Source organism: Rhineura floridana, chromosome 8 (assembly GCF_030035675.1).
Source record: "Rhineura floridana isolate rRhiFlo1 chromosome 8, rRhiFlo1.hap2, whole genome shotgun sequence".
NCBI classification, from domain to species: Eukaryota; Metazoa; Chordata; class Lepidosauria; order Squamata; family Rhineuridae; genus Rhineura; species Rhineura floridana.
The window spans coordinates 29,646,308-29,673,939 of NC_084487.1; the positions used below are offsets into that span (position 1 = coordinate 29,646,308).

Below are 27,632 nucleotides of genomic sequence, written 5' to 3' on the forward strand. Positions count from 1 at the left end.
TGGTGGGCGTTTTGGTGGTCTGTTGGCCAGAACCCACTGCAACCTCACCATGTAGAGGAGCTCCTGGAGACCAGAGACCTGATGGCTTACCCCCAGAGCACCACTGTGCCACCAGACGGCCTCTTTCTCAAGGAGGTGGAGTATTGCGAAGCCGACTTGGAGACTGAAACAACAGAAGCGGAAGGGTAGCCTCTTTGAATGCACCATGGCTTACGATAGGACTCTCTTCCAAGTTGCTGGAACAGAGCTGGGCAGGGGATAAGTGGGGAAGTGTGATGGAATTTGCAGTGTTGGTATATTTACTTGCTAATAATTTGTATTAAGTATGAGTTATTTGTATTATGGCTTTATTGTTTACTTTTAATAATACTTCTTGTGGGTTTTTTTGTACACCGCTTAGAGATATTTTTATATGTTAAGCATTATAGAAGTAGTCTAAATAAATAAAATAAATAAATGCCCTTCCATTCCATGCCACATGGAACCCTTCTGCTTCCCATTGATTTCCATTTCCCATTTGTACATATGATTTCTTGTTTTGTTTGCTTACTTTACCCCAAAATTTACTCAGTAAATGTATAATCGCCCATTGCCAGCTTACTGGTTAGTGAATTCAGCAAAAACAATAGCCCTGAAATAGAGAAAGATGTACTATCAGTATACAGCTCGATGCTTTTAAATTCATGCAAAAAACGTTTCTGCTGACTCAGCAACCTCCTACGCCAACTCAGAGCTGCAGCACGAGACACTTGTTCAGCAGCAAAGTAGCAAAGAGCGTGGCAGTATTAATGTGATTTGCCATCTCCATCTTCCCCTGGAGGCGTGTCTGTAAAACAATTATTTCATCTCAATATGCACTAATTTATGTTAACAATGCATCAGACTCTCATCATGCACAGTAATTATGACTGCTTGGAGGCAGGAGATTCCTGATCCATTCTAGGGCTAGATTTCACAATACATGGAACTGCAAGCTGGGCAACTCACACTAAAATGAATGCAGAAACTTTAGGAGCAGTGAGGATGGATTGTATCCTGTGATGTAAATGAAGGTCTATAGCCTTAGGGCACTTCAAGAAGACCTTTTTATTGAGCATTCAACCTGATTTGCTTGCAGGGAGATTAGAGCTGTGGGTACACTAGTCGCTTCAAAAGCAGCAAGAATGGTTTGTCTGGCTGCGTTTTGAAGCAATTTTGCCCTCTGCTGGCCACACCTCCCTTCCCCACTGCTGACTTCAGACCTTTCAGGATCACCCATACCAAAGCACTGAGCCAGTCACTGTCTCTCCCTGAGCCTGCAGCAAAGTGCTTCCATTGGCCACAGCTGGAAGACAAATGGGTTGATCTACCAATCATTTGTGAAATTGGCCTGAAGCTGAATTTAAAAAATGCACTCAAGCTGATCCGACCAGGGTTTTAGAGTAAAAAGTGGTGGAGTTTGACTAGCATTGTATGCCCCCATTTTCAGAAAAGATAGGTGGAGACACACTGGAACCAGCACAACAGTAAGCGTTTCTCTACCCTAGGCAACACTGGCAATTTAATGAGCATCCTTTCTATGTTTTGCAGGGAGGTTAAATGGTGTTGCATCAAAGCAAGTATGTTGCCATATTTCCAGTGCATTTCTCCATGACTTTCCTTATCACAAAAAGTCCAGTCTTTTGAAAAAGTGGGTTTGTTGCACAAAACCCTTCAATCAACTGTAAATGTGCTAACTTAATTTGCCAATAGGTGATTAAATCCCACCTGAAAAAACAACAGTTTGAAAGCACACTTACTTTGTATTGGTTTTCTTTCATAGGAAGACTATTTCTCCATCTGTTTGCCCTTCTAGCCCAGTATTGCCTACTCTGACTGGCAGTGGCTCTCCGTGGTCTCAGGCAGAGAAAGGTCTTTCCCATAACCTGTTACTGGTCCCTTTTTTAGTTGGGGAGGGCAGGGATTGAACCTGGATCCTTCCGTGTGCAAACCATGTGCTCTACCACTGTGCCGTGCCCCCACATCTGCTTGGTGGTTTTCTTATTGTACTGTCTAATGTAGTTATAATTGGATTTTAGTTTTATCAGATGTGTCACCCACTTTGGGTATGAAAAAAGATAACTAGATGTACATTCATTATTTCCAATGCTGAACATAGTCCCAGCGTGCCAACAGATCTGGTGCTAAAATGGATCCATTGAGCAATAAGAGGGAGGCACTTACGTGCTTGAGGTTTGCAGAAGCATGCATAGACTATGTAGTGTGTATGCATGTGGACACGTGGAGAAAAACAGAAGGGGGAAGGACCAAGGAATGGCAAATGTATGCACAATCCACTGAGGTGCTTAACTGAATCTCTTGGTGCCATTAAACTGAAAAAGCAGGAAAAGACCAAGGGAGAGGAGTAAGAAGGGAGGGTGATGGAAAAAGGATGAGAGATGGGGTAGAGACAGAGGTGAATGAGTAGATGAGAGGTAGGTAGGAGTTGTGTGGGGTGGGACATTCTTTATTTAATCTGACACATTTTGTTGCAGGCTGTCATCGTCATCATAAAAAATGCTTATAGCAATAATCTACACCAATAATAGATATTCCCAAATGCCGTAATAAATGAGACAACACTGATTATTTGGCTCCACAGTGCTGGGAATCTTTTTTGTGATTGGATTTTCTTGGTCTGCAACACAGCTGCCTCCCCAGGTGTTAGCCAGTCACCAAACATCTAGGCACCTGGTGCTAATTTCCTTAATGAAGTGAAGATGTGTCAAAACATAAGCTGACCCTGGGACAGTATTCCTCCCCATACCATTCAAGAGAGTACTGAAGAAGAAGGATGGAAAGACTATAGGGCAGGGATCAGGGTGGGCTGTGGCTCTCCAGCAGTTGTTGGACTCCAGTTCCCATCAGACCTGATCATTGGTCATGCTATCTAGAACTGATGGGAGCTGTAGTTCAACAATATCTGGAGGGTCACAGGTTCCAATCCTTATGACAGGGAATCTCTAGGGATGGCTGTGATGTTCCTGTATTAATGTAAATATGGTAAGTGCTGTTTGTATAGAAGATATATGGTAAGTGGAGTGAAAGAGGAGGGGGGAGTAGATGAGCAGTAGAATGCTGGATGATTGGCTGAGCGTTTGAATGCCTGGGAGTATAAATGGAAGAATGACAGTTGAATCTGGGTGGGTGTTAGTTGGTGGATGTGAGAGGAAGAAGGTGTTTGGGGGTGGATGTTAGGAGAGGGTGGAGAAAGAGGGAATTGGAGTTCTAGTTAATAATAAGACAAGTATCACAGGAATAGATGAAACCATATGCTTATGTACCATTATAAAAGTAATCTTGTTATTTCTGATATTTAATAAATACTATTTTGGTTTACCGAAGGCCTGATCCTTGGCTGGGGTTTTCACAGACCAGAAGGGAGGGCAAGGTAATTACCAAGGCTGAAGGGAAACAGTAACGAATGGTGGCAGCAGTGAAGAGAAGAATAATAACATTACAAGTATCCAGCGCAACCCAGAGTTATATGAGTTATCTATATAGATACAAAGGGGTTGGGAACAGCATAAGCACGGAGTCACAAAAGTAACCAGATAGAGAGAGGCTCAGGCAAAGTCTCTGGGAACATTGGTTATAGGACGTGACTGGTGGTGCTGCCTAGCAGAGGGATCTAGTGAGATCTGTGCTAGAGCAGAGAGAGAAACCATAAAAAGGACAGTCCGGACTGGTGGAGTCCCTGGTGGTGCCTAATGAAAGGTAGTAGCCACAAGCAGGTAGGAACCTGACAGGGAGAGCCAGGGAAGGGCGTCACAATGGCACCAGACCACAGTGTGCTCCTGGCCCTCTCCCCGTGCATGCATTTAAATACACCTGGTCACATCACCTTTTGCATTGCCACATCAGCATGCAGATGCAGCAGTACAAGAGATGGCACGACCAGGGGTATTTAAATGCATGCTGGCTGCATGCGTCTGCAGCAATGGTGTTGCCTGAGAGAGAGGAGCTCCCAATCTGTAATCCACACCACAGTCCAGTCACAATTTGCAATCATACCCCCTGACCCCAATGCTGGTGGGGATAATGGAGTGGGAGCTCCACTTTCCCAGCCCCAGCAGCCCTCAGCCGGTGCCTGTCCTGGCCGCCCACTGGTGCCAGGCCTGGGAATCTTTATTTGTACATAGAGGCAGGTGGCAGTTCAAACAAGGCCATAAAAGTAGAGATGGGGAAGAAGTGGTTCTCCAGACATTGTTGGACACCAGCTCCCATTAGCCCTATCCAGCATGGCCAGCGGTCAGGACAACGGCAACTGCAGTAGTCCAACAGCATCTGTAGGACCACAAGATTCCTATCCTTGTATTAAAGATATACTTACTCCTTCTCCATAAATAATATATTAATTAAATTAAATAAATAAAATAAATAAATAAACAGCGATGAAGGGGGGACAGGAAGTCATCTTCCCAGAATAATGAAGATATTGTACAGGTGGTCCAAACAGCTTTGTGGAAACTGCTTTAAAATTGCACCCTGTGGCAAATCATTTATGTGGAACAGTTTGTCTCAGGCTCTCAGTTTTGAGTGACACCAAGTCAGTGATGGGGAAGCTATGGCCCTCTAGATGTACTCCAGTTCCTATCTGCCCTAACCATTGGCCATGCTGTCTTCAGCTGATGGGAGTTGTAGTCCAACAGCATGTGAGGGTCGCAGGAACTCCATCCCTGCTATAAGTAGAGGTGGCAGACTTGTGTGGAGACTCACAAGAGGCCAAGGTGGCTACACCACAGTTCTTGAGGCTGAAGGGACAGTCAGTCATATACCAAACTCACAGGAATTGATCAGACTGAAGAGGTCCAGTAGGTCTGTGAGCAATATAGCTAGTGGAGTCATGAGTCTGGCTCTTGGGGGTCATCTGGCTGCCAGAACCAGGAGATCTCTGGCCTGTGGTATCTATATCCTAGCTTGAGCAACCTCTAGCTCCTTCCTGGCAGAGAGAGCAGGAAATCAGGACATTACCTACAGGGCTCCTCATTTTTTGAGGCCCTGACACCCAATAGTTTCATACATTGGTGGAAGCCACCCAGGAAAGTGGTTGCATGGCATGGTGAAGATTGTCATATCCTGCTGATGAGTTGCTTCACACAGATTGTTTGCTGCCAGAGTCACAGAGAGCATTTAAAAAGAATCACCTGTTACCTGATGCCAGGGTTTGAATATGGAACCTCTTGAATGCAAAGCATGTGCTCTGAGCTATGACAGGCCCTGCTCATTCATGTGCACTGGCCTGTGTTAATGGGGAGAAGAGGTTTCACCACCTCCCTGCTCCATTTACAACTATCCACACCTTCTCACACTGTTACCAAGGCAACCCCAATCGCCAGGAGCAGATTTTTAAGAGGTGTGAGGGTTGTTGCTATGAGAAAGATATACATACAAATGCATGATCTTTTTTGCAGACTTAGTACTACAAAATCCATGATGCAATGGCACTATGAGAGAAAAATACTCAGGTCCAAAAGCATCTGAATTTTCAGAATAATGGAAGCAATTGATTGTATTTTATTGATTAGGATGAGTGTGGAGCCAGCCAGAATTTGAACTGAATTTGGCTGTACCTGATACAGAAATTTATCCTTTCTTGCTCATGATCCATTTTATGACTCTTAACTGCACTGATGTTTTGCTGATTCAGAATATTGTCACTATTCCATTCCCCCTTCATCTTGGGGCAGCAGCATTAATGTTAGATGTGGTCCTCTGAAGGGAGGAATATGTAGAAGCAAAATACCATTCCTGTGTGCTTTCTCCAAAGGCAAGGAATCAAATCTCTTCAATTCAATCTAAGTCTGATAAGAAAAAAAAAAGCTATCAGGAGGACTTAATGTTTTTCAGTATCGTAAGCACACAAGTGGAACCTGCAACAAAATATTGTAGTGTTGAATGCTTCTTGTTCAGGATTGCCACTCCATTCCATTCCCCTCTGCCTACCTGTTTTTTCCATTTCTTCGCCAATAGGAAGCTTGCATTTCATGCCCACTGAGTATGCTCAGTCTCCAATGGGCTGTTTTTAAGGTGGCAAAAGATGGAAAAGAGGGCAAGGCTCTTGCAGTTTTATGCTGAAGAGGGAATTTCAACACTTGTAGCTAGGGATGAGGGAGAAATTCAATTCCGTTTGCATCTAAAGGTGAACCTACCTCATTAAAACTTTGCAAATCAATACCAATAGCATAGAGGATACCTGACCACTGTACCTGGTGGGCATCACACAGAGATGCTGGTTGTCAGTGGTGGCTGGTGGCCACTGAGATTGGTAGGGCAGAAGGCATAGAGCCCAACAGTAGGTGGTGCCAGAGCCAATGCAAGTCAGAGCCACCCCCTGGACTGGATGTAAGTAAGAAGGCAGGCAGGTGGGGGCTGACTGAGGGCAGACTGAGGTTGGTGGGGCAGTGCCCCATTTGTCCTAATGGACCAGACTCCACTGCTGGTTGTATCAACCAACACTTTCAGGTAGGGGCTGTTGATATGGTCCCCACTATTTGTGTAGGGATACTTAAAGAATTTGATCTTCACAAATTCCAATATCAACCATTATCATGTTCAACTCCTGGATTAATGTAAGGATCAAAATCTAGTCGCTACCTGTTAGATTTTCCACTTCTTTGGATGCTGCAATGTGGTATCCCAAAATGTATTGTATCCATTTTTTATTAGGAGACAGTATAGTTGACATCTGCTCCAATTAGGAATATGAAACCTACCTTCCACCATTGGCCCTGGGTGGCCTGCACCCTGACAGTGATCTCACAGGTATTATGCACTCCCATTTGTTATCAGTGATGGGCATTTTGTTGGGGTGCCTCCAGACTGTCACTATTTTGCAGGAGGGATTTAATCACATGCCAGAACTTTAGCTTTGCACAGTTAAAGTTGATTAAAGGGCTCTGTTGCTCTAGCACAATAAATCCACTTTTTAAAAGATTTAGTCTTTTTACAGTTTGGAAGTGAAAGGGACATGCATTGAAAAGTGTAGGATGAATGAATGACTTTGGAGAAGATATATAATAAAAACCCTGCAATCAAATCAGGATGAATGCAGGATGAATGTTTATTGTTGTATGACTGCCCCACAAACAAATCAGAACAAATGCTCAATAAAGGTTGGATATCATATCACCTCTCTTTAAGCTTTGTGCAGGCAATTCAGGAGGAATACTCAATAAACAGGTTGTCTGGAAAGGCCCTTCAGTCTTATATTTAAAAAGTCATTTGTTTTGCTTCTGATTCTTTACGATGTTCTGATGTTTCCAAGAAATAGAAAGCCAGAACCGGTTCTGACTAGCAAAAGAAAAAAAGAGGGGAAAAAGTATGCATGTGTGCAGTGATGCTGTCAGGGTAGGACTCTGCAGCAGAAGTCAGGAACCCATTCAGCAAAATGAGCAAGAAGGTCCCAAAATGCAACAGGAGTGCTGTACCATATTTTGAAGGAAGGGAAATAATGCACATTAAGCCTCAAAAGCAGAAATGGAGGACCTGCTGTGACCCTCCAGATGTTGTTGGTCTCCAACTCCCACAAGTCCCAGCCACATGGCCAATGTTCAGGGATAATGGGAGATGCAGTCTAGCAACATCTGGGGGTCCATGGGTTTCCCATCCCTGACCTAAAGAGAGACCATTCAGTCTAAGGGCAGTGGTGGCTGGTGGCTCCGTGCTAAAGCACCTTAGGAAGCACCTTGGACAGCTCCTTGAAAGTTTAGACTAAAACCCAGAACAGATTGCACTGCCCCACCAACATGAAGCCAGCCACCGCCACTGTCTAAGGTAGTATTCAGCTAAGGGCTACCGAGAGCAGACCCACTGAAATGAATGGACCTAAGTTTGTCATGTCTATTATAGCCAATGGGTCTACTCTGAGTAGGACTAACATGGAATACCACCCTAAAATTACCTAAGTAATTTGACGTATGTATGTGTGTTGCGGGGTTGGTATTAGAACTTACACACTGAATTGGTGGAATCAGAGCGAGGGTGAGTGATTAAATTAATGACCCCACATACTTCCCAAATTCAGGCGTAGCTCCAATTTGGAGGATACTATGAAATCTGATGTTCCTAAAGATGCAATCCCAACTCCATGTACGCGGTAGTAAGCCCACAGAATTCAGCAGGACTGTGCTGCACATCTATTTAAACAGTCAGCACAGATGTATGTGAAATTGTTTCACTGCAAAGGATTCATCCAAAGCAGGTGGACCACTGTTGATGTAACAGGGCATTTTGGCTCAGTTGATGAGCCCCACCATCATAGAAATAAGGGTGTGTCATTTTCCATGCAGACTTGAAAGGAAAACCAAAGCCTACCAAATAATCTCCCTAGAGACATTACATAAAGCCAAACTCTAGACAGAGGCCAAGCGATCTCTCCCTGATACCCCTGTTGTTGCAGCCAATGTTTTCTGCTCTTGTGCTCTTAGAGAAGGTGAGGCCCTGGAAAGAGCCTCATGGCTCAGAGCCCTTAAGACTCTCGTGCCTCTGGCTAAGGTGGCCCTTATGTGGGTTTCAGCAGCGGAGTGGCAAGCAGCCTAGGCTGCTGCGGGTTGAATCACTCACTCTTCTTCCTCTGAATGGAAAGGAAAATTAGTCCTGTAAACTAAAAGGAGGAGCAGATTTTATGTTGCATAAGGAGTCTACTGTCCAGCTTTTTATAGGAATTCAGCTCCTTCATATTTTTTGAAAGTGGTACTTTTTTAAAAAATGAATCAGAATAAGAGCTAGTCTATGGAACTTTCCTGATTGCCAAGTCCAGCTGGGTGTGATTTGTTTTTATTCTTGGGGCAGAGCTGTGGAAAAGGTAATCACATACTTAAGACTAGCCAAAAGTGTGACCCTGTAGACAAGAAGCTTCTTTAAGTGCTTGTGCGTCTTTGCATATATGTGGAATTAGAGGTATTGGGTTCAATTCAGGCTAAGCTGGGGTTGGATCCAGACTAACAGTGCAATTCTGACCATGTCAGAATTGACTGAATTCAATGGGCTTACTCCTAAATAGGGAGAAATTCAACCCTATTTGCATTTAAAGATGACTCTATCAAAGTCACATTTTTTAAACAAGATGAGGACCAAAACACAGCCATCGTTTGAAATTTGCACTTATCCAAATGTTACAATGCAGTTGTCCAGCCAAACAATTTTTACAAATATGCATATATTAGGGGAAAGTATGCCTAAAAATGAATACATTAGTGAAAATAGCATACCAAATGCATTAAAACAGGAGAAATTGCCTGCAGAAAATGTGTACATCAGCCAAATTTCATAAATAATTTTTCATAATAAATTTAGTAATAATAATTTTAAAAAGTGATACAAAACTGGGATTATTAGGAGACATTTGCACTAAAATGCTGAAGAATTTTATGAGGATTTTTTTTTAAAAGACAAATTGCTGAAGAAATGTGGAGAACTGCAGATCCGAAAAATGAAATACTGAGAGAACCAACTGACAGATCCGTCTGTCCCTTCTAGGTAGGGATGGGCATATCTGACAATGTTGGTTTCTCTCTGGTTCTCATGGTTCCAGTCTTAAGTTCTGTTCTCCACATTTTCACAACAGTTTGCAATTTTATAAAAAAGGCCTCATGAAAATTCACCAGCATTTTAATGCAACCTTCTGCTAATGTATACATCTTCATGCAATTGTCCCCTAATATAACATTTTTGCAAAGTGGCTTTCCCTAAAGGCAATGACGTACTCTCAGTTTGGTCTGATTTGGCATCGGAACTGGCAGATACAGTGCAGGTAAGGGGTGGGCACTGAAGTTAGGCTATGGTGGTGAGGCATCTTAATGTCTGGTGAAGGATCACCTATCCAAGCCCAGGCACACTCTGGCAAAAGCTGGCTTCCCAGGGCTTGGCAGACTCCATCGATACTGTTGCTGGGCTGCCTTCACCATAACAATGGATGTGGCTCAAATGGGTGACAGTGCGGACTGTGGGGGGCAGCATGCTTTACCTCATTTGAATGAGGCCAACCGGACTCCTGATGTGTGCACCTTGGGGTAGGGTTGAGAACAGGTGAATGACTCATGACTCAGCACCATTGCCCCTGGGCTAGCATCAGTCTCTTCTGGAGCTTTCAATCCTGCCCTGGGGAAGAGCTGTAGCTCAGTGGTAGAGCATCTGCTGTGCAAGCAGAAGGTCCCAGGTTCAATCCCAGCATCTCCACTTAGGGCTCGGAATGTCCTTTGTGACATCCACTGCCAGTCAGTGTAGACAATAATACTGAGCTAGATGGACCAAAGGTTAGACTTAGTATAAGGCACTATCCCATGTATTTACCGGTGTTGCCGTCTGAAGGACATCAGCCCAATCCTTGATGTACATGGTTGGCTTCATTCAAATTGTAGTGTTGACAAGTTAAGCAATGCCAATGGACTGTCATTCAGATGGTGGAACTGGTGACAACAGGCACATAGGCCTAGAGCTCTGTTCTGAACTACCACTCCAGGTCACCTCCAATCCTTGCTGGCTTCAGAAAGGACTAAGGGTAGAAGCAGTAGCCAAACACTTACCCTGTACTTGCTGGCACCACCTTCTGAATGGCATTGTTCTTGCCCCCAATGTATGCCTGTATCTTCATTCCAAGGTATGTGTTCTCAGTGGAAAGTGCATTTGAAATGCAAGTCAACCAGGTCTAAATGGGACAAAGAGTACCCACCAGAGGACCACATTCCTTCCTATTTGGCTAAACAACTCAGGACATCGATGAGGTAGAATGGATACATGACAATTACAGACAGCCATTAAACTCTATAAACAATTGAAAGAAGGGAAATTATCTGCATCTCTGAAATCTCTGAAATCTCAAGGAGGCAAGAAGTAGTAGTGATGGGGGACTTCAACTACCCAGATATCTGCTGGGAGACAAACTCTGCGAAGCACAAAGGCTCCAACAAATTCCTGATGGGCCTTGCTGATAATTTCCTCTTTCAAAAAGTAGAAGAAGGAACAAGGGGATCGGCAATCTTGGACCTGATCTTAACTAACAGGGACAAATTGGTCACGGGAATTAAAGCAGTCGGTACCCTGGGGGAAAGTGACCACGTAATGCTGGAATTTGTGATTCTGGGGAAAGCCAAAGAAGAATATAGTCAAATATGGACCTTGGATTTCAGGAAAGCTGATTTTAGCAAGCTCAGGGAAATGATGGGTAGGATTCCGTGGCTAGATAGACTAAAGAAAAAAGGAGCCCAAGAAGCGTGGGAGTTCATGAAGAACATATTACAAAAAGCGCAATCGCAAACAATTCCAAAGAAGAAGAAAAATGGAAGACAGCAGAAAAAGCCAATGTGGCTACACGGAAGACTGGTGGAGGAGGTCAAAATAAAAAAGAGCATGTATAAAGAATGGAAGGAAGGACGCATCACCAAGGAAGAGTACCGACAAATGGCTCGGGCTTGCAGGAATAGCGTAAGGAAAGCTAAAACCCAGAATGAGCTGAGGCTGGCGAGGGAAGCGAAGAACAACAAAAAGGGTTTTTTCAGATATGTTCGAAGCAAGAGAAAGACCAAGGAAATGGTGGGTCTGCTGCTCAATGAGGATGGCAAAATGTTGACAGATAACAAGGAAAAGGCAGAACCTCAATGCCTATTTTGCCTCTGTTTTCTCCCAAAAAGGGAACAGTGTGCAACCTTGTATCGGTAGCAATCTCAGTAAGGGGTCGGGATTGCAGTTCAAGATTGATCAGGAGATAGTCAGGAAATACCTAGTTAACCTAAATGAGTTCAAATCTCTAGGGCCCGATGAACTGCATCCCAGAGTATTGAAGGAACTTGCTGATGTACTCTCGGAACCTCTTGCCATCATCTTTGAGAAATCCTGGAGAACGGGAGAGGTGCCGGAGGATTGGAGACAGGCAAACTTCGTCCCACTCTTTAAAAAGGGTAAAAAAGAAGATCCGGGGAATTATAGGCTGGTCAGTCTGACTTCAATATCGGGAAAGATATTAGAACAGATAATAAAAGAGTCCATTAGCAACTATCTAGATGACAATGCTGTGATTGGTAGGAGCCAGCATGGGTTTGTCAAGAAAAAATCTTGTCAAACTAATCTCAACTCTTTTTTTGATCAGGTCACTAGCTTAGTAGATGGTGGAAATGCTGTAGATGTCATCTATCTAGATTTCAGCAAAGCGTTTGATAAAGTCCCCCATGACCTTTTGATTAGCAAACTGGTCAAATGCGGACTAGATGGAAATACTGTCAGGTGGATTCACAACTGGTTGGAAAACCGTACTCAAAGAGTGGTCGTCGGTGGCTCTGCTTCGGACTGGAAGGAGGTTTCGAGTGGAGTGCCGCAGGGTTCTGTCCTGGGGCCGATACTCTTCAACATTTTTATCAATGACTTAGATGATGGGGTGGAGGGAATCATTAAGTTTGCGGATGACACAAAACTGGGAGGGATAGCTAACACAATGGAAGACAGGAATAAAATCCAAAGGGACCTGGATAGACTAGAAAATTGGGCTGAAATTAATAAAATGACATTCAATAAAGACAAATGCAAGATTCTGCACTTAGGCCACAAAAACAAAATGCACGGGTACAGGATGGGAAATACCCAGCTTAGCAGTAGTGCGTGTGAGAAGGACCTTGGAATTGTAGTGGATCGCAGGTTGAACATGACCCAGCAGTGTGATGCTGCGGCAAAAAAGGCAAACGCGGTTTTGGGCTGCATAAACAGAGCTATAGTTTCCAGGTCGAGGGAAGTAATAGTCCCACTATTATTCTGCATTAGTCAGGCCTCATCTGGAATACTGCGTTCAGTTCTGGGCGCCTCATTTTAAGAAGGATATAGACAAGTTAGAGCGGGTTCAGAAGAGGGCGACGAGGATGACAGCCGGTATGGAGAACAAGTTTTATGAGGAAAGGTTGAAGGAACTTGGCATGTTCAGTCTGGTGAAGAGAAGGCTGAGGGGTGACATGATTGCACTCTTTAAGTACCTGAAGGGCTGTCACATAGAGGAGGGTACAGATTTGTTCTCTGCTGCCCCAGAGGGTAGGACTAGGTCTAATGGTTTTAAGTTGCAAGAGCATAGATTCAGACTGGATATTAGAAGGAACTTCTTGACAGTAAGGGCGGTTCGGCAATGGAACCTACTGCCTAGGGAGGTGGTGGGATCCCCTTCGCTGGATGTCTTCAAGCAGAGGCTGGACGGCTGTCTGCGGGAGATGCTCTAGCTGTGGATTTCCTGCTGTGAGCAGGGGGTTGGACTTGATGGCCTACAAGGCCCCTTCCAACTCTATGATTCTATTGGGAAGTGGAACTGCTGCATATGGACATGACTAGGAAATAATAGTTCCTTTCAGACTCTGGTAGCTTTGGAATGGTAGTAAATGAATCTCTGACTTTAAATGGGAATTAAATCTGAACCCCAGACTGGAAGCGTTTGGCTTAGTATTCAATAGGAAGTAAGCATTTGCAAATTGAGAATCACAACAGTTCATCTGGGTTCTATGTAGGCTTTGGCACCAAAGAGGACACTATTGGCTAAATGGGAAATGAAAAGCTCTGATAAGATTCAGATTAAGAATGTAAGAAGACTCCTGATGGATCAGGCACTCCATCTCAGCCAACATCCTGTTTTAATAGTAGCCAGCCAGAAGGCTTCAAGAAGCCCACAAGCAGGGCGTGAAGACAATAGCTCTCTCCCATTGCTGCACCCCAGCATACTGCCTCTGAACACAGAACTGCCATATACCCATGATGACTACTATGAGATATATTGACGCTTGAGAAAGATATTTTTAGGACTCACTCTAGTTGTGATTGTAATTTGCTTTAACCTGTTTTTTAATGTTGTCTTTTAGATTGTTGTGACCCACCCTGTGACCTTGTGGTAAAGGGCAAGTATCATCATCATCATCCACACACATACATCTGTAATCCTTAAACTTGTCTACTCCCCTTATTAAAGCCAGTTAAGCTAGTAGCCATCACTATATATTGTGATAGTGAGTTCTTCAAGTTAATTTTATCAGTGGTGTGAAGAAATGCTTCTTTGTGTTCCTCTTGAATCTGCTGCTAATCAGTTTCATCTGATGACTCCAGGTTCTAGTCCAGGGGAAGGGAGTCTTTAAAAAAAACCCTCCTCTGTTTTCCCATACTGCCTTGTAACCAAAACACTGTATCTCACAGATTCAGCAACAAGCTTAGTATTAAAATCTGTGCCCATTTCTGGACAATGCACTTTTAGAAGGATATATAGTAGGGATGGGGAACCTGTGGCCCTCCAGATGGCTTTGAGACTACAACTCCCATCTTCCCTGATCATTGACCATGCTGGCTGGGGCTAATGGGGGCTATAGCCCAACAACATCTGGAGGCAAAGTTGGAATGGTTTCAAAAGAGGGCAACAAAGATGGAAAGTGGAAAACAAGTATTGTAATGAAAGTTTGAAGGAACTGGGTGTGTTTAGCCTGGAGAAGTGAAGAGGGGACATGATAGCACTCTTCAAATACCTGAAGGGTTTCTCATAGAAGAGGGCAAAGACGTAATTGTTCTCTGCTGCCCCAAAGGACAGAACAAGCTCAAATTTCCTTGAATTAGAGGAACCTAGATTTCAACTGAAGACTATGTCTTAACAGTAAGAGGAGTATGGCAATGGACCTAATTACCTAGAGGGGAGGTGGATTCTCCCTCACTGGAAGTCTTTAAGTAGAGCTGGGGGGGATACATGGCCCTCCAGATGTTCTTGGACACCAGCACCCAGCCCCACCTTCCCAACCAGCATGGCCAATGGTCAGGAATGATGGAAGTTGTAGTCCAGCAACATCTGGAGGGCAGCAGTTCCCTACCCTTGAAGTAGAAGCTTACATGCAGCCATCTGTTGGAGATATGGTCTTGCTCTGGATTTCCTAAAACAAGCAGAGGGTTGGACTAGCTGACAAGACCCACCCCAACCCTATGATTTATTATTTATTTATTGGATTTATATCACACCCTTCTTCCCAGTAGGACCCCAGGGTGGCAAACAAAAGCACTAAAACACTATAAAACATCATAAAAACAGACTTTAAAACATGTTACAACAAACCATCTTTGAAAGCATCTTTTTAAAAAAGCTTTAAAAACATCTTAAAAAGCAATTCCAACACAGACACTGACTGGGATAAGTCTTCTACTTAAAAGGCTTTTTGAAAGAGGAAGGTCTTCAGTAGGTACCAAAAAGATAACAGAAATGGTTCCTGTATAATATTTAAGGGGAGGGAATTCCAAAAGGTAGGTGCCACTGCACTAAAGGTCTGCTTCCTATGTTGGTGTGGAAGGAATCTCCTGATAAGATGGTATCTGCAGGAGGCCTTTACCTACAGAGCATTTTGAATGACTAGACATATAAGGGGTAAGATGATCTTTCAGGTATCCTAGTCCCAAGATATATAGAGTTTTGTACACCAAAACCAGAACCTTGAACTTAGCTGGGTAGCTAATAGGTAGCCAGTGCAATTCTTTCAGCAGCTGGGTGACATGTTGGCAATACCCTGCCCCAGTGAGCAGTCTTGGCATCACATTTTGCACCAGCTGCAGGTTCCAGGCCAACCTCAAGGGCAGCCCCACATAGACTGCATTACAGTAATTCAGCCTGGAGGTTACCAGTACATGGACAACAGTGGTCAGGCTATCCTAGTCCAGAAATGGCCGCAGCTGTTTTACCAGCCAAAGCTGGTAAAAGGCACTTCTAGCCACTGAGGTCACCTAGAGCTCTAGCAACAAAGATGGATCCAGGAGCACCCACAGGCTACGGACCTGCTCTTTCAGAGGGAGTACGACCCTGTCCAAAGCAGGCAACTGACCAATTATCCGAACTTGGGAACCACCAACCCACAGTGCCTCTGTCTTGCTAGGATTCAGACTCAGTTTACTGGCCCTCAACCAGCCCACCACCGAATCCAGGCACCCGCCCAGGGCTTGCACGGCCTCTCCTGATTCAGATGTTACAGAGAAATAGAGCTGGGTATCATCAGCTTACTGCTGACACCTTGCCCCAAATCTCCTGATGACGACTCCCAAGGCTTCATATAGATGTTAAACATCATGGGGGACAAGATAGTACCCTGCCACCAGAGCTTGGAAAAGTTACTTTTTTAAACTACAACTCCCATCAGCCCCAGCCAGCATGGCCACTGGATTGGGCTGATAGGAGTTGTAGTTCAAAAAAGTAACTTTCCCAAGCTCTGCCTGCCACACCCCACAGCACAACTGCCAGGGGGCCAAAAGACAATCACCCAGCACTATTCTCTGAAACTGACCCTGGAGGTAGGATTGGAACCATTGTAAAACAGTGCCTCCAATACCCATCTCATAAAGTCGGCCCAGAAGAATACCATGGCCAGTGGTATCAAAAGCCATTGAGAGATCAAGTAAGAGTAGTAGGGTCACACTCTCCCAGTCCTTCTCTCGATAAAGGTCATCCATCAGGATGACCAAAGCTGATTCAGTCCCATAACCAGGCCTGAACCCAGATTGGAATGGGTCAAGATAATATGTTTAATCCAAGAGTACTTGTAATTGCTGTGCCACAACCCTCTCAATCACCTTGCCTAAAAAGGGTGTATTTGTGACAAGGCATTATTTATCACAAACCAATAGATCCAGGGTGGGCTACTTCAGAAGCGGTCAGATCATTGCAGCTGGAACCACTCTCTCCCACAACAATGCATTGACCACAACCTGGATCCACTTGGTCAACCCCCTTCAACAAGCTTTAAGAAGCCAAGAAGAGAAGGGTTGAGAAGATATGTTGCTGGCCGTATCATCGCCAGCAACTTCTCCACGTCATCAGGCCTCATCAACTGAAACTGATCCCAAGAAGTTGCAGCAGGTGTTGCACTGGACACCTCACTGGGGACTATAGTAGATGTGGATAGGGCATCAAGATTGCTATGGAAGCGAGCAACTTTACCCTCAAGGTGCCTTGCAAACAATTCACAGTGGGCCTCCGATGGGCCTAAAACTCCATTTCCTGGAATTGATGTCAAAAGACCCCAGACAATATGGAAAAGCTCCACTGGATGGCTACTTGAGGATGCAATGGTAGCAGAGAAGTGGGCCTTCTTCACTTTCCTCACCACCACACGGTAGGCACAGTTATGATGTTTTACTCATTCCTGCTCAGCCTCACGCACGTCTTTTGCCACTTGCTCTCTAGCCATCATCCAGCCTGCTTCATTGCCCTTAATTCATGGGTATACCAAGATGCAAACCAGGCTGCACAATGGAGACGGCACTCAGGGGCAACTGTGTTAAGAGCCTGACATGCCTCACTGTTCCACAGTGTGGCAAGGCCTTCAACAGGGTCATCTGATCTATCTACTGGGAACTCCCCTAGGGCATTCAGGAATCCAGTGGATTCCATTAGTCTTGGGGACAGACCATCTTAATCTGTTCACCACCCCTGCAGGGAAGGATAGGAGCGATAAGTCTAAACTTCACTAGGAAGTGGTATGACCATGACAATGGGATGACATCCACCACCACCCCCATCTCCAGACCATCCCTTCCTCCATCTGGAACAATAACCAAGTCGGGGGTATGCCCTGCCCTATGCATCAGAAAAGTGACGAGACAGCCCCATGGTCATCATGGAAGCCATAAGTCCCGAGCTGGAACATTAGAGGCAGCCTCAGTATGGACATTGAAATCACCCAGGACTATCATTTTGGGTTTCTTCAATGCCACAGCTGAGACGGCCTCTATCAGCTCACCAAGAGAAGCTGCTGGGCAGCAGGGTGGACAGTGCACCAGCAGCAACCTTAGTTTACTGTCTCCTTGGCCTCTCACAGCCAGCTCCAAGACAGAGTGGTTTCCTGGTGACAGAGATGGAAGTTCTGTAGACCACAGCAACTCCTCCCCCTGTCCCTGCAGCCTGTTCTGGTGTTGCACCGAGTATCCAGGTGGGCAAAGCTGGGTCAGATCAACTCCTCCCAGCTCACTCACCCAGGTCTCGGTAATGCACACCAAATCGGCACCTCATCCATGATCAAATCATGGATGAGTGTGGTCGTATTGTGTATCGATCTATGAACAGACTCACTTCAAAAGATTCAAGTCAAGCAAACACATTTCTTCTTTTAAAAATGACAGATAAGATTTCTAAGCCAAAATTCCCTTGAAAACCTGTGGATTTAGGGCCAGTCCCAAAAATTCTGCTAGGAAGTGTTTTCTTTCTCCATTACAGACAGTGCTAACAAAGCAAACATAAATCTAGTGCCAAATAACAGTGGAGAGATCAAATGAGACAGGACGTTATTAAAGACAGGTTTTGTGTTTTAACCAAATGGACCCCAAAGTACCCAATAATCCGTGAAGTTAACAAGTCATTTCCTATTATCCAGGGTGGTAGTGTTAAAGGGCTCATAGCACAGGGCCCTTGCACAAATTTACATAAAATTTGCATATGCTAATAAGTATGTATAACTGCCTCTGGACAAATTAAGATGGCAGGTGGCTGGTGTATGCTGGCATTGAAGTTTGCAAAATTCTCAACTGTACTGTAAGTAAAATTTATTTCCTTCTTTTTTTAATGTGAAAGAGGGAGAAAAAGGCAGATCTGGGGCCTTGCAGAAAAGATGCCAGGCCACCCCTTATCAATGCTCCTGCTGTTAACCATCAGGAAAATGAATTATCAGCTATTGTCATATTTGATACCAAGTTCTAAACATTTCTAGGGAGCTTTCTTGAGTTAGAGGAACATTTTAATCCCAGCAGAAATGATGAGGAAAACTCCCGTTAGTTAAATATCTCCTTCTTCAAGGGGGAAATCTGAGGACATGGAAGCAGGCTTCTGCACATACAGCTGAAGTTCATCTGCTTCCCAGTGAACTCACTGGATGTGTCTATTCATGCAGATGGTGGATATGCATTCTTATCTGGGACCATTTGTTCTTGCACATGAGTGGAGATGGAGTAAATTCCCTGCATAGAGATAAGAGGACTTTTGCAAGGGGTAGCTTGCATGCTTCTACAAACAGTGCCGCTCAGAAATCAGCATGCTTTTTAAAAATTTGATACTCATCAAGTTCTCAGTAAACCTAATAAATTAATGTACTGTGAGTGCTGTAGGGTAATAATCGAGACAGTCATGCTAATATTCCATGGAGACAAGCAGTGTCAGAGAGTAGAGTGTCAGCTCCTGCCATTGAAGAGAGAAGGGAAGTCCAGAGCCTTGCCAGATGGTGTCACAAGGTGGTGTTGGCGGCACCTGAGCTGGAAGCACCATGCAGAAAGGCAGCTGCCAAGTGCAATGGGACTCCCAGTAAGGGCCATGGATGCCAACCCCTACCACCCCTATGGCAACACTGCTATGCACTCCAGCAGGGATCGGGAATCTCAGGCCCACGGGCCAAATGTGGAACCCCTGGCCATTCTATCTGGCCCTTGGGAATCTCACCAGCTTCACCCCCTCTCCCTCATCCCCATACTTTATAGGGCCTGCTTCACCACCTCCTGAAGTGTTTTTGCCTGGCTGGCATGTGCCCTTGAGCATGCTTCTTGATTAACTGGTCGGAGGGCAGAGAGAGGTGGGTGAGCATTTGTTGAAACTAGCCTGCTGTACAAAGGTAAATTTGGCATCTATTGCTCTGCCCACTTTTGCCTCTGGCCCTCGCCACCACTGGCATGTGGCCCCTGGAAGGGAATGTGGCCCTCAGGATGAAAATGGCTCCCTATCCCTGCAGTCGAGTGCAAGAGTCCCAGTGCTGGATCTCCCTCCCCTGTTCAGTATTAAGCGAGCTCTGCTAGCATGCCACCACAGGAGCTGCTTCTGGAGCCAAACTAACCAGGCTGGCTAGCTTTGGTGGTGCTACAGATGAGTTTGGGGTAGCACCAGTCATCCAACAGATGCCCTAACAGTGGGAAAGTTGTCACACGCAGCTCATTTACTGACCTACAAATGTGGCTGACCTGATTCATTTCTGGGTCACCTAGAAAACAATGTTGATCTGTGTTTTCCTGTTTTTGTTTGTTTTACGACATGAAGGTAACAATCCAGGCTGAACCTGGATTAAGTAAAAGCCCAGCAACCTTCAATGTCTACTTTTAACAATAATAAATTGTTATCAATTTACAAACTATTGGCTTTAAAAATTCCCGGAAGATCTCTAGAAGCTTTCTAGAGCCCTCCTCTCAGACAGCCCAATCCCATGAGCCTCTGTGTCAACCAGTGAGCATGTTGGATGGAGTACAAGATTTGCAGTGGAATTTTTGTAACCAGCAGTGCCCACAGTACCAATGCCAGTGCAGTGTGAAACTGTTACATGGCAGATGAATGGGCACACAGAGGGCATGTCAGAAGCAGGACTAGGGATGACTCACACCATAACCAAGAGGCATTTTGGCTACCTTGAGCATACTTCTTTGGCTCAGCGCTACAATGTTCAGTAGTAAGTAGTAAATTAAACTTAACTGGGACTACTACCAACAAGCAACACAGCAGGATAAAATTTGAGAAGCATAGAGTTATTCTGGTGGTTCATGGGCTTACAATGCATTGTGAGCCATCACTTTGTATATATGCATTTAAATTCTGGAATAGATGCATGCCACCTTTAATTGAAAGTAAACATTCTTCTCCTATAGATTTCACAGAGACTCACAGACACTGATACAGAAAAAAACCAAAGGCCATGAAACCCTATGAGGCTTCTTTCTTTCCCAGCTTTTCAAAGCACAATAGCATTGTGTGTTTCAAATTATGTGTCGATTGCACAGCATTCACATTGTATGTCAATTACAGGACATGACTTACAGAAGCAAGCCAACTGATAGGCTGCAAGTGTACCCTCCCTCTGCCATTCCGGGCAAAGTTAGGGGTCCTATGAAAGTTACCCTATTTGCAAGGGATGAGCTTTTCTCTAAGCAGCTCCCTCACTAGCATGTACATTTATTTATTTATTGCACTTGTATACCGCCCCATAGCCAAAGCTCTCTGGGCGGTTTACAGCAACCAAAAACATTAAAACAAATATACAATTTAAAACACATCTTTTAAAAACAATTTAAAACACAATTTAAAAATTTAAAACAATTTAAAACACATGCTAAAATGCCTGGGAGAAGAGGAAAGTCTTGACCTGGCGCCAAAAGGATAACAGTGTTGGCGCCAGGCACACCTCATCAGGGAGATCATTCCATAATTTGGGGGTCACCACTGAGAAGGCCCTCTCCCTTGTTGCCACCCTCCGAGCTTCCCTTGGAGTAGGCACCCGGAGGACGGCCTTTGATCTTGAACGTAGTGTATGGGTGGGTTTGTATCGGGAGAGGCATTCCATCAGGTACCACCCAACTGTATACGAAGGCTGTGATCATGTGGGTCTTTCTCACAGAACCTGCACCCCAGTTAGAGAGGTTGATTCATGTAACATTACCCAGGCTACTTGGGAGCCACACATAGAAAAATGGCTCTTGTATGGCTAATGCATGCTTTCCCAACTTGGTGCCATGCAAATGTTTTGGACTGCAGCTCCCATCAGCTCCAGCCAGCATGAAGAATTATCAAGGAAGATGGAGGTTGCAGTCCAAAACATCTGGAGAGCACCAGGTTGGGGAAGCCTGGACAAGAGTTACATTTAAAAGCAGAGGTGGCTAACCCACAGCCCAGATCTGGTCCTCCAAGCTACAGGAAGAAGCTGCCAACCCTCACAGCTTTATTTCCCAATTTACTTGGGAGATAGAGTGCTCTGCAGAGGGATCTTTAAACTCTGACCTTATTGCTAAGCACCACAGCACCATGATCAGTGATTCAGCTATCTGTCTGCATCCTCACTCTAGTGCTTGGGTGGGTGGAAACACTCCTTTAACTCTTAAAGAGCAGACAGACAGCTTTATTATCCATCTTCCAAAAAAAATGGCTGTCATGTAACTAGGGTAACATTTAAAGGGTCCCACAGCTGACCATGAACTAGGCAGAATCAAGCAGTGTGCTTGACCACTTAGCAAGCCAATCTGCACCTGAAACATGAAATGAATATGTGGGGAGGGAGAGAAGTGGCCAAAATCTTCTCACCACCTGGCTGGATGCTACCGATAATTGGCTGTCAGTTAGTGACATGTATGCTGTGCGACATTACCACTGGATTAAGAGTTGGGTCTGCATTCTCCCGTCATCACTGGTCCATTGCTTCTTCCTGACTCAAAGGTGTTGGTCAGATCAGCCCTGGACATGAACAAAAGCCATCTAAGCATTTTGATATCCTGGAGGAAAAACCCAAAGGGGATTACCCTCACCTGATCCCAACACAACCCTCCCATCTATTCTTGCATAGTTGGGCAAATAAGAGAAGCATGATTTATTTATTTATTTTATTTATTTAGTTGCATTTCTAAACCACCCTATAGCTGACAGCTCCCAGGGCGGTGTACAACACTTTACATTACTGCAGCAGTGTGGGAGCATCCTAACAATGTTTAGGTCAGCCTTCCCCCAACATGGTGCCTTCCAGATGTTTGGACTACAGTTCCCATCATCCTAGACGATTGGCCATGCTGACGTGAGTTGATGGAAGTTATAATCCAAAATATCTGGAGGGCACCAGGTTGGGAAAGCCTGATCTAGATGCAGGACCCATGTGGATGAGGGGAATCACATGGTTCTACCCCAGTTTAGTGTGGTCTGTTTCTCTGCCCAGATCCAGATGGTCACATAGGATGAATCCATAGGGAAGTCTCCTAAGCTGCTGTGGTGGTATTATATGAACAAGGGTAGACTGATAGTATGTACACCTCTCTTAAGAAATGCTGGTACTAGCTTTTTAAAGGGTCTAAAAGCACATGGCACAGGTACTTTGCTGAAGCTAAGCAGATATGGCTTTGGTTAGTGCCAGGAGGGGACACCAGTGGAAAAATCTATATACCTTCTTTGAGATCAGTGAAAGAATGGTGTGATATAGATATATAATGTTGGTTGCTAGATGCATTTAAAGTTACGTTGCAATAGCAGCAGACTTACTTTTCTTTAAAAGAGGAAATGACAGCTCTTCCTTTATTTGTATCTACGTTGCAAGGAAAAGCAGAGCTCAGGGTAGCATTCCAGGGCAATGTGGTTAAAATCAGCCAGACTTAAACTCACAGCAGCATGTGCTTGAGCTTCAGCCTACAGAGTTTCTGTTTGTATGAACAGAGTTCGAACATCCACGTAAAACACATTTGACAGCCATTAGCAATGTGTTCACTTACGGGACTTTTCCAGATATGGATCCCGTGGTTTCATTTTCCACATTTTGCAGCTGAAAGAGAATCTGTTTTAATAGCCTTTTTGAGAGGAAAAGGGAAAATAAAGGCGTGTTGCATTAAATGGATGGGAATAGACCAATATAAGTAGACAAACAAGCAAACAAACAAATATGCCAGTCATCAAGAGCTGATAGAAATAGAGGGGGAGGGCTCATCTGCAACACCTCTGTTTCTCTGCTATAAGCAATTTATAGCTCTTACCTCGGTTCCACCTGGGGGGCACAGTGGCATGAGCATTATAATATAGCAAGAGCAGCAGCAACATCTTCCAGAGCATCCTTGATTGTCCAAAAATAGAGCTCTAGCTCTGTCTATAGGTTAGGCCTTTCTTTCCAACCTCCTCCGTGTGTCTGGAACAGCTGGCAAATTCTTATCCTCTTCCCTCCTGGTAGCAAAATTTCGCTGAGCGCAATTTTTTCCTGACAAACTAGCGGCACCTCACCTTAAACCGAGTCTCTTTGGGATCAGGGAATTCATTTGCCCAGACAGACTCTGTTTTATATCCACATCTGGAATGACTCATGACGCATGTGAGTTTGCTGGCAGCTGTGGGGGTATATTAATATCATTACATTTTTGTAGTTCAGTTCCATTCAGTAGCCAGTTGGAATTTCCCTGTGTCAACAGACACAAGAAGCTGTATTAAGGCACACTATTAAATCTTTAGGGTTGTACTCCGCTGTGTGCAAGAGCATGTCCTCATGATCACAGACTGGGTTCTCTGAGTGACATATTTATATTTCTTGGATGCATAAATGAGGGAGTGGGACATACTCATTGAGAAAATATTCTGTACTTTGCAATGCCGATTTATTTCACAGAGAACACTGAAAGAGACCACAGCCAATCTGGTCAAGATTGGGTGGAAGGTATGCAGAAGTGAGTCCTTAACTTGGATATATGCCCTTGTAAAACAAAATTTAGTAGGAAATTGAAAACATTTATGGAAGATATAGAGAGCTTTTAGCAACACATTTTCACTGCATGCAGACAGGGGAATGGGCATGATCCAGCCAAAGTTACTTTTTTAACTTTTAAGCCTCATTGAGTTCAATGAAACATCTTAATGTACTGCCTTCAAGTGGATTCTGACTTATGGGGGACCCTAAGAATAGGGTTTTCATGGGGCTGGGAGGCAGTGACTGGCCCAAGGTCACCCAGTGAGCTTCATGGCTATGTGGGAATTCGAACCCTGGTCTCCCAGGTCGTAGTTCAACACCTTAACCACTACACCACACTGGCTCTCAAGAAACATCTTAAGCAAGTGCTTAGTTCTCGCCCATTGGATTCAATAAGAATGAGTTTGGCTAAAACAAGGTAGCCAACATGGTGCCCTCCAGATTTCTGGGGGGGTGTTGGATGACAATTCAGCATCTCAGACCATTGGCCATGCTGACTATGGCTGATGGAAGTTGTAGTTCAACATCTGGAGGGAACTACATTGGCTACCCATAGGCTAGATTGTTCCAAACCTTATGTGCTTTTAAAAGGGGGCATTTAGATATGTCCTACAGATTTCGGTGAATTCTACAGAAATTAATAAGCATATTTCCTAAAATCTGCACGTATTTGTTAGATCTACAGTATACTCATTCATCTTGACAGGGCAAAAATAATGCTTCAGCACTATAGCAATGAACATTATGTAATCTCATAAAATCCTCACAGCATTTCAACTCTTTCACACCAAAACACCTCCTATAATCACATTCAGTCCTCTAAGAACATCTACCTCTTTATGCAACCCTATGACAGCAAAAACAATAATGTTTTATTATTACAAATGCACATATATTTCCTATATTTGACAGGATGTAAGCATGTAGATGGCATTCCCCCTCCCCTCTTCTTTCATGCTCATGAGGAGAAGCTTTCAGTTTTAAACTAGCTACAGTTCCCCATGATGGCCAAAGTTGGGGAACTGTGGTTTGTTTAAACTGTGATTTCAGAGAAAGCCAGGACATGAAACCACAGTTAGATCTCACTAAGCATAGTTTGAACAAACCAGAGTTCCCTGAGTTCAGAGGTGATGGTGAACTGTGTTTGTTTAAAATTGGAAATGAACACTTCCCGTGTCTTCCTCATGGGCACAAATGAGAAGAGAGGATGGAGATGCATACAAGCTCAAAACTGGTCACAGCTCATAGCCGCAAACCATGGTTTCCTGTTATGTCTGAACTGAGCATTGTGGGCAACACCTACTAGATATTCATAAGCCAGGATTTTCAGTGCTCAGAGGTGGGTCTTCAATGCTCTGCCTTATGCAAACATGGCAGAATAAATTACATAAATAAGTAGATTTTCCTCCACTTGCCATCTCTCCTCCTGGCTTCAGGAATATCAACTGCCACAACAGAGGAGGTGAGGCCAATAACTGCCTCTATTTGCCATCCCCTCAATGACCCCTTGATGTAAATGTCTACCCAGCTGAGGCACTAATTTTTGCATTTGGCTCTGGTCGGTAGGCCTCAGGGTTCTAGTAAAATACAAAGTAGATCCTGCAAGCCTTAAGTCTGCCAGTGCCTGTCCCTGCTCTAGCATCATTGCATGGGTAATCGGCTAGGAGGTACCACCTGCAGGCTGCTGAAAAGTATCCTGCGCACAGCTACACTTTTGCCCCAGGAAAAAACAGGAAGCCACCACCACTCACCACTATTTATTTATTACACACAGTGCTTTTTTTGTGATGGTACTCACTGGTACAAAGTACCAGCACCTCTTTTTTGGCTCCCCATGGCAACCATTTTGTGCTGGCATCCACAGCACTTTTATCAAGGTACGAGTACCAGCACCTCATTTTTTTTAACCAAAAAAACACTGATTACACACATTTATATACTGCTTGACATAAAATATCAAAGGAGTGTACAACATAAGAATGCAACAGGCCATAAAAAAACATAACCTATAAAGCCTTACACGGCGTGGGACCGCAGTATCTTGTGGAACGCCTCTCCCGCTACGAACCGACCCGGTCACTTTGCTCAGCATCTAAGGCCCTCCTCTGGGTACCAACCCATCAGGAAGCCCGGAGGACAGTTACTCGATCTAGGACCTTTTCTGTAGTGGCCCCCGAACTGTGGAACAGCCTCCCCGAAGAAGTACGCCTGGCGCCGACGCTTCTATCTTTTCGACGCCAGGTTAAGACCTGGCTATGCTCCCAGGCATTTTAAGCATTTAATGTTATAACTTTAAATCTTTTTTGTTTGCTGTTTATGTTTACTGTTGGTAGGTTGATTTTATTGTGATATTCTGTATTTTAAGCTTCTTGTACACCGCCCAGAGAGCCACTCGCTATGGGCGGTTTAAAAATGAAACAAATAAAATAATAAATAAATAAATATAAAATTTAGACTACAATTAAATCACATTGATCAATGGAATGTACAGCTGTGTCACACTTCAGGAATAGCCTACATTAACAAAAAAGTCTTAAGCAAGCATCTGAAGCTTAACACAGCTGGGGCTTGCCTGATATATTTATATTCAAGGAGCTCAAGGTGGCATATATGGTTCTTCCCATCCTCATTTCATCCTCACAATGACACTCTGAGGTAGAGTAAGCTAAGGGACAGTCACTGGCCCAAGGTCACCCATCCAGCTTCTTTGCCGGATGAGGATTTGAACCCTGGTCTCCCAGGCCCTAGTCCATCACTCTAATCACAGCACCACACTGTGAATACCTTGTATTGACACTGAATACCTTGTATATGAAAATATGGGCTGTATTTCACTCCTGCCTTCACAAAGCTGCCAGCACATGCTGTGCACGTAGCTTGATCGGTGTTGGCAGCTCCATGTAAAGAGGCAAAACCATCCCTGGGCCAAGAGTTACTTTGGGAACACCCTCTGGTGAATGAGCCTTCAGTCTCTCAATGCAGCGGTTGCTTGGCTACTCAGCATACAGTCTGGTGGCACAGTTCTATTTGGGGAATCCTCAGTGAGGTGTGCACATTTTAATGAAGGAAATGCAGCTCTGGAAGCACAAAGTCGTCACTGCTAAAAATACCAGAAGGGAAATAGTTCCCTCTGCCCATTGCCAATCGAAATATATCCTCATGAATGCCTCAGTGGTCCCAGCAAACCATGCAATGCTAGCGCAGGGGATCCCAGATCACACCCATAAAACATATCTTTTATGAGCCATCAGGTTAAAAACCAGAGAAAAATTATTTGTAGGTGTCCTGGATGCCACTTTGAGCTCTTTGTAAATCAGTTAATTGACACCCATTGATACCAGATCAGACTATTTGCCTGTTTGGTCCAGTATTGTCTACTCTGACTGGCAGTGACTCTCCACGTCTCAGTCAGAGGTCTTTCCCATCACTTACTAACCTGGTCTTTTTTAAACTGGAGACCCCATGGATTGAATC

General features: G+C 44.4%; 1 protein-coding gene across 1 annotated transcript in view; it reads right to left on the minus strand.

Annotated features, from left to right (window-relative positions):
* FAM180A (family with sequence similarity 180 member A) overlaps nucleotides 1-23,715 on the minus strand; it is a 31,558-nt gene extending 7,843 nt beyond the window's left edge. Inside the window, exon 1 of the mRNA XM_061638748.1 lies at nucleotides 23,461-23,715. Within this exon, the coding sequence (XP_061494732.1) occupies nucleotides 23,461-23,536 (76 nt within the window). The 5' untranslated portion in view covers nucleotides 23,537-23,715. The remainder of the gene's footprint in view (nucleotides 1-23,460) is intronic.
* Between the last annotated feature and the right edge of the window lie 3,917 nt (nucleotides 23,716-27,632).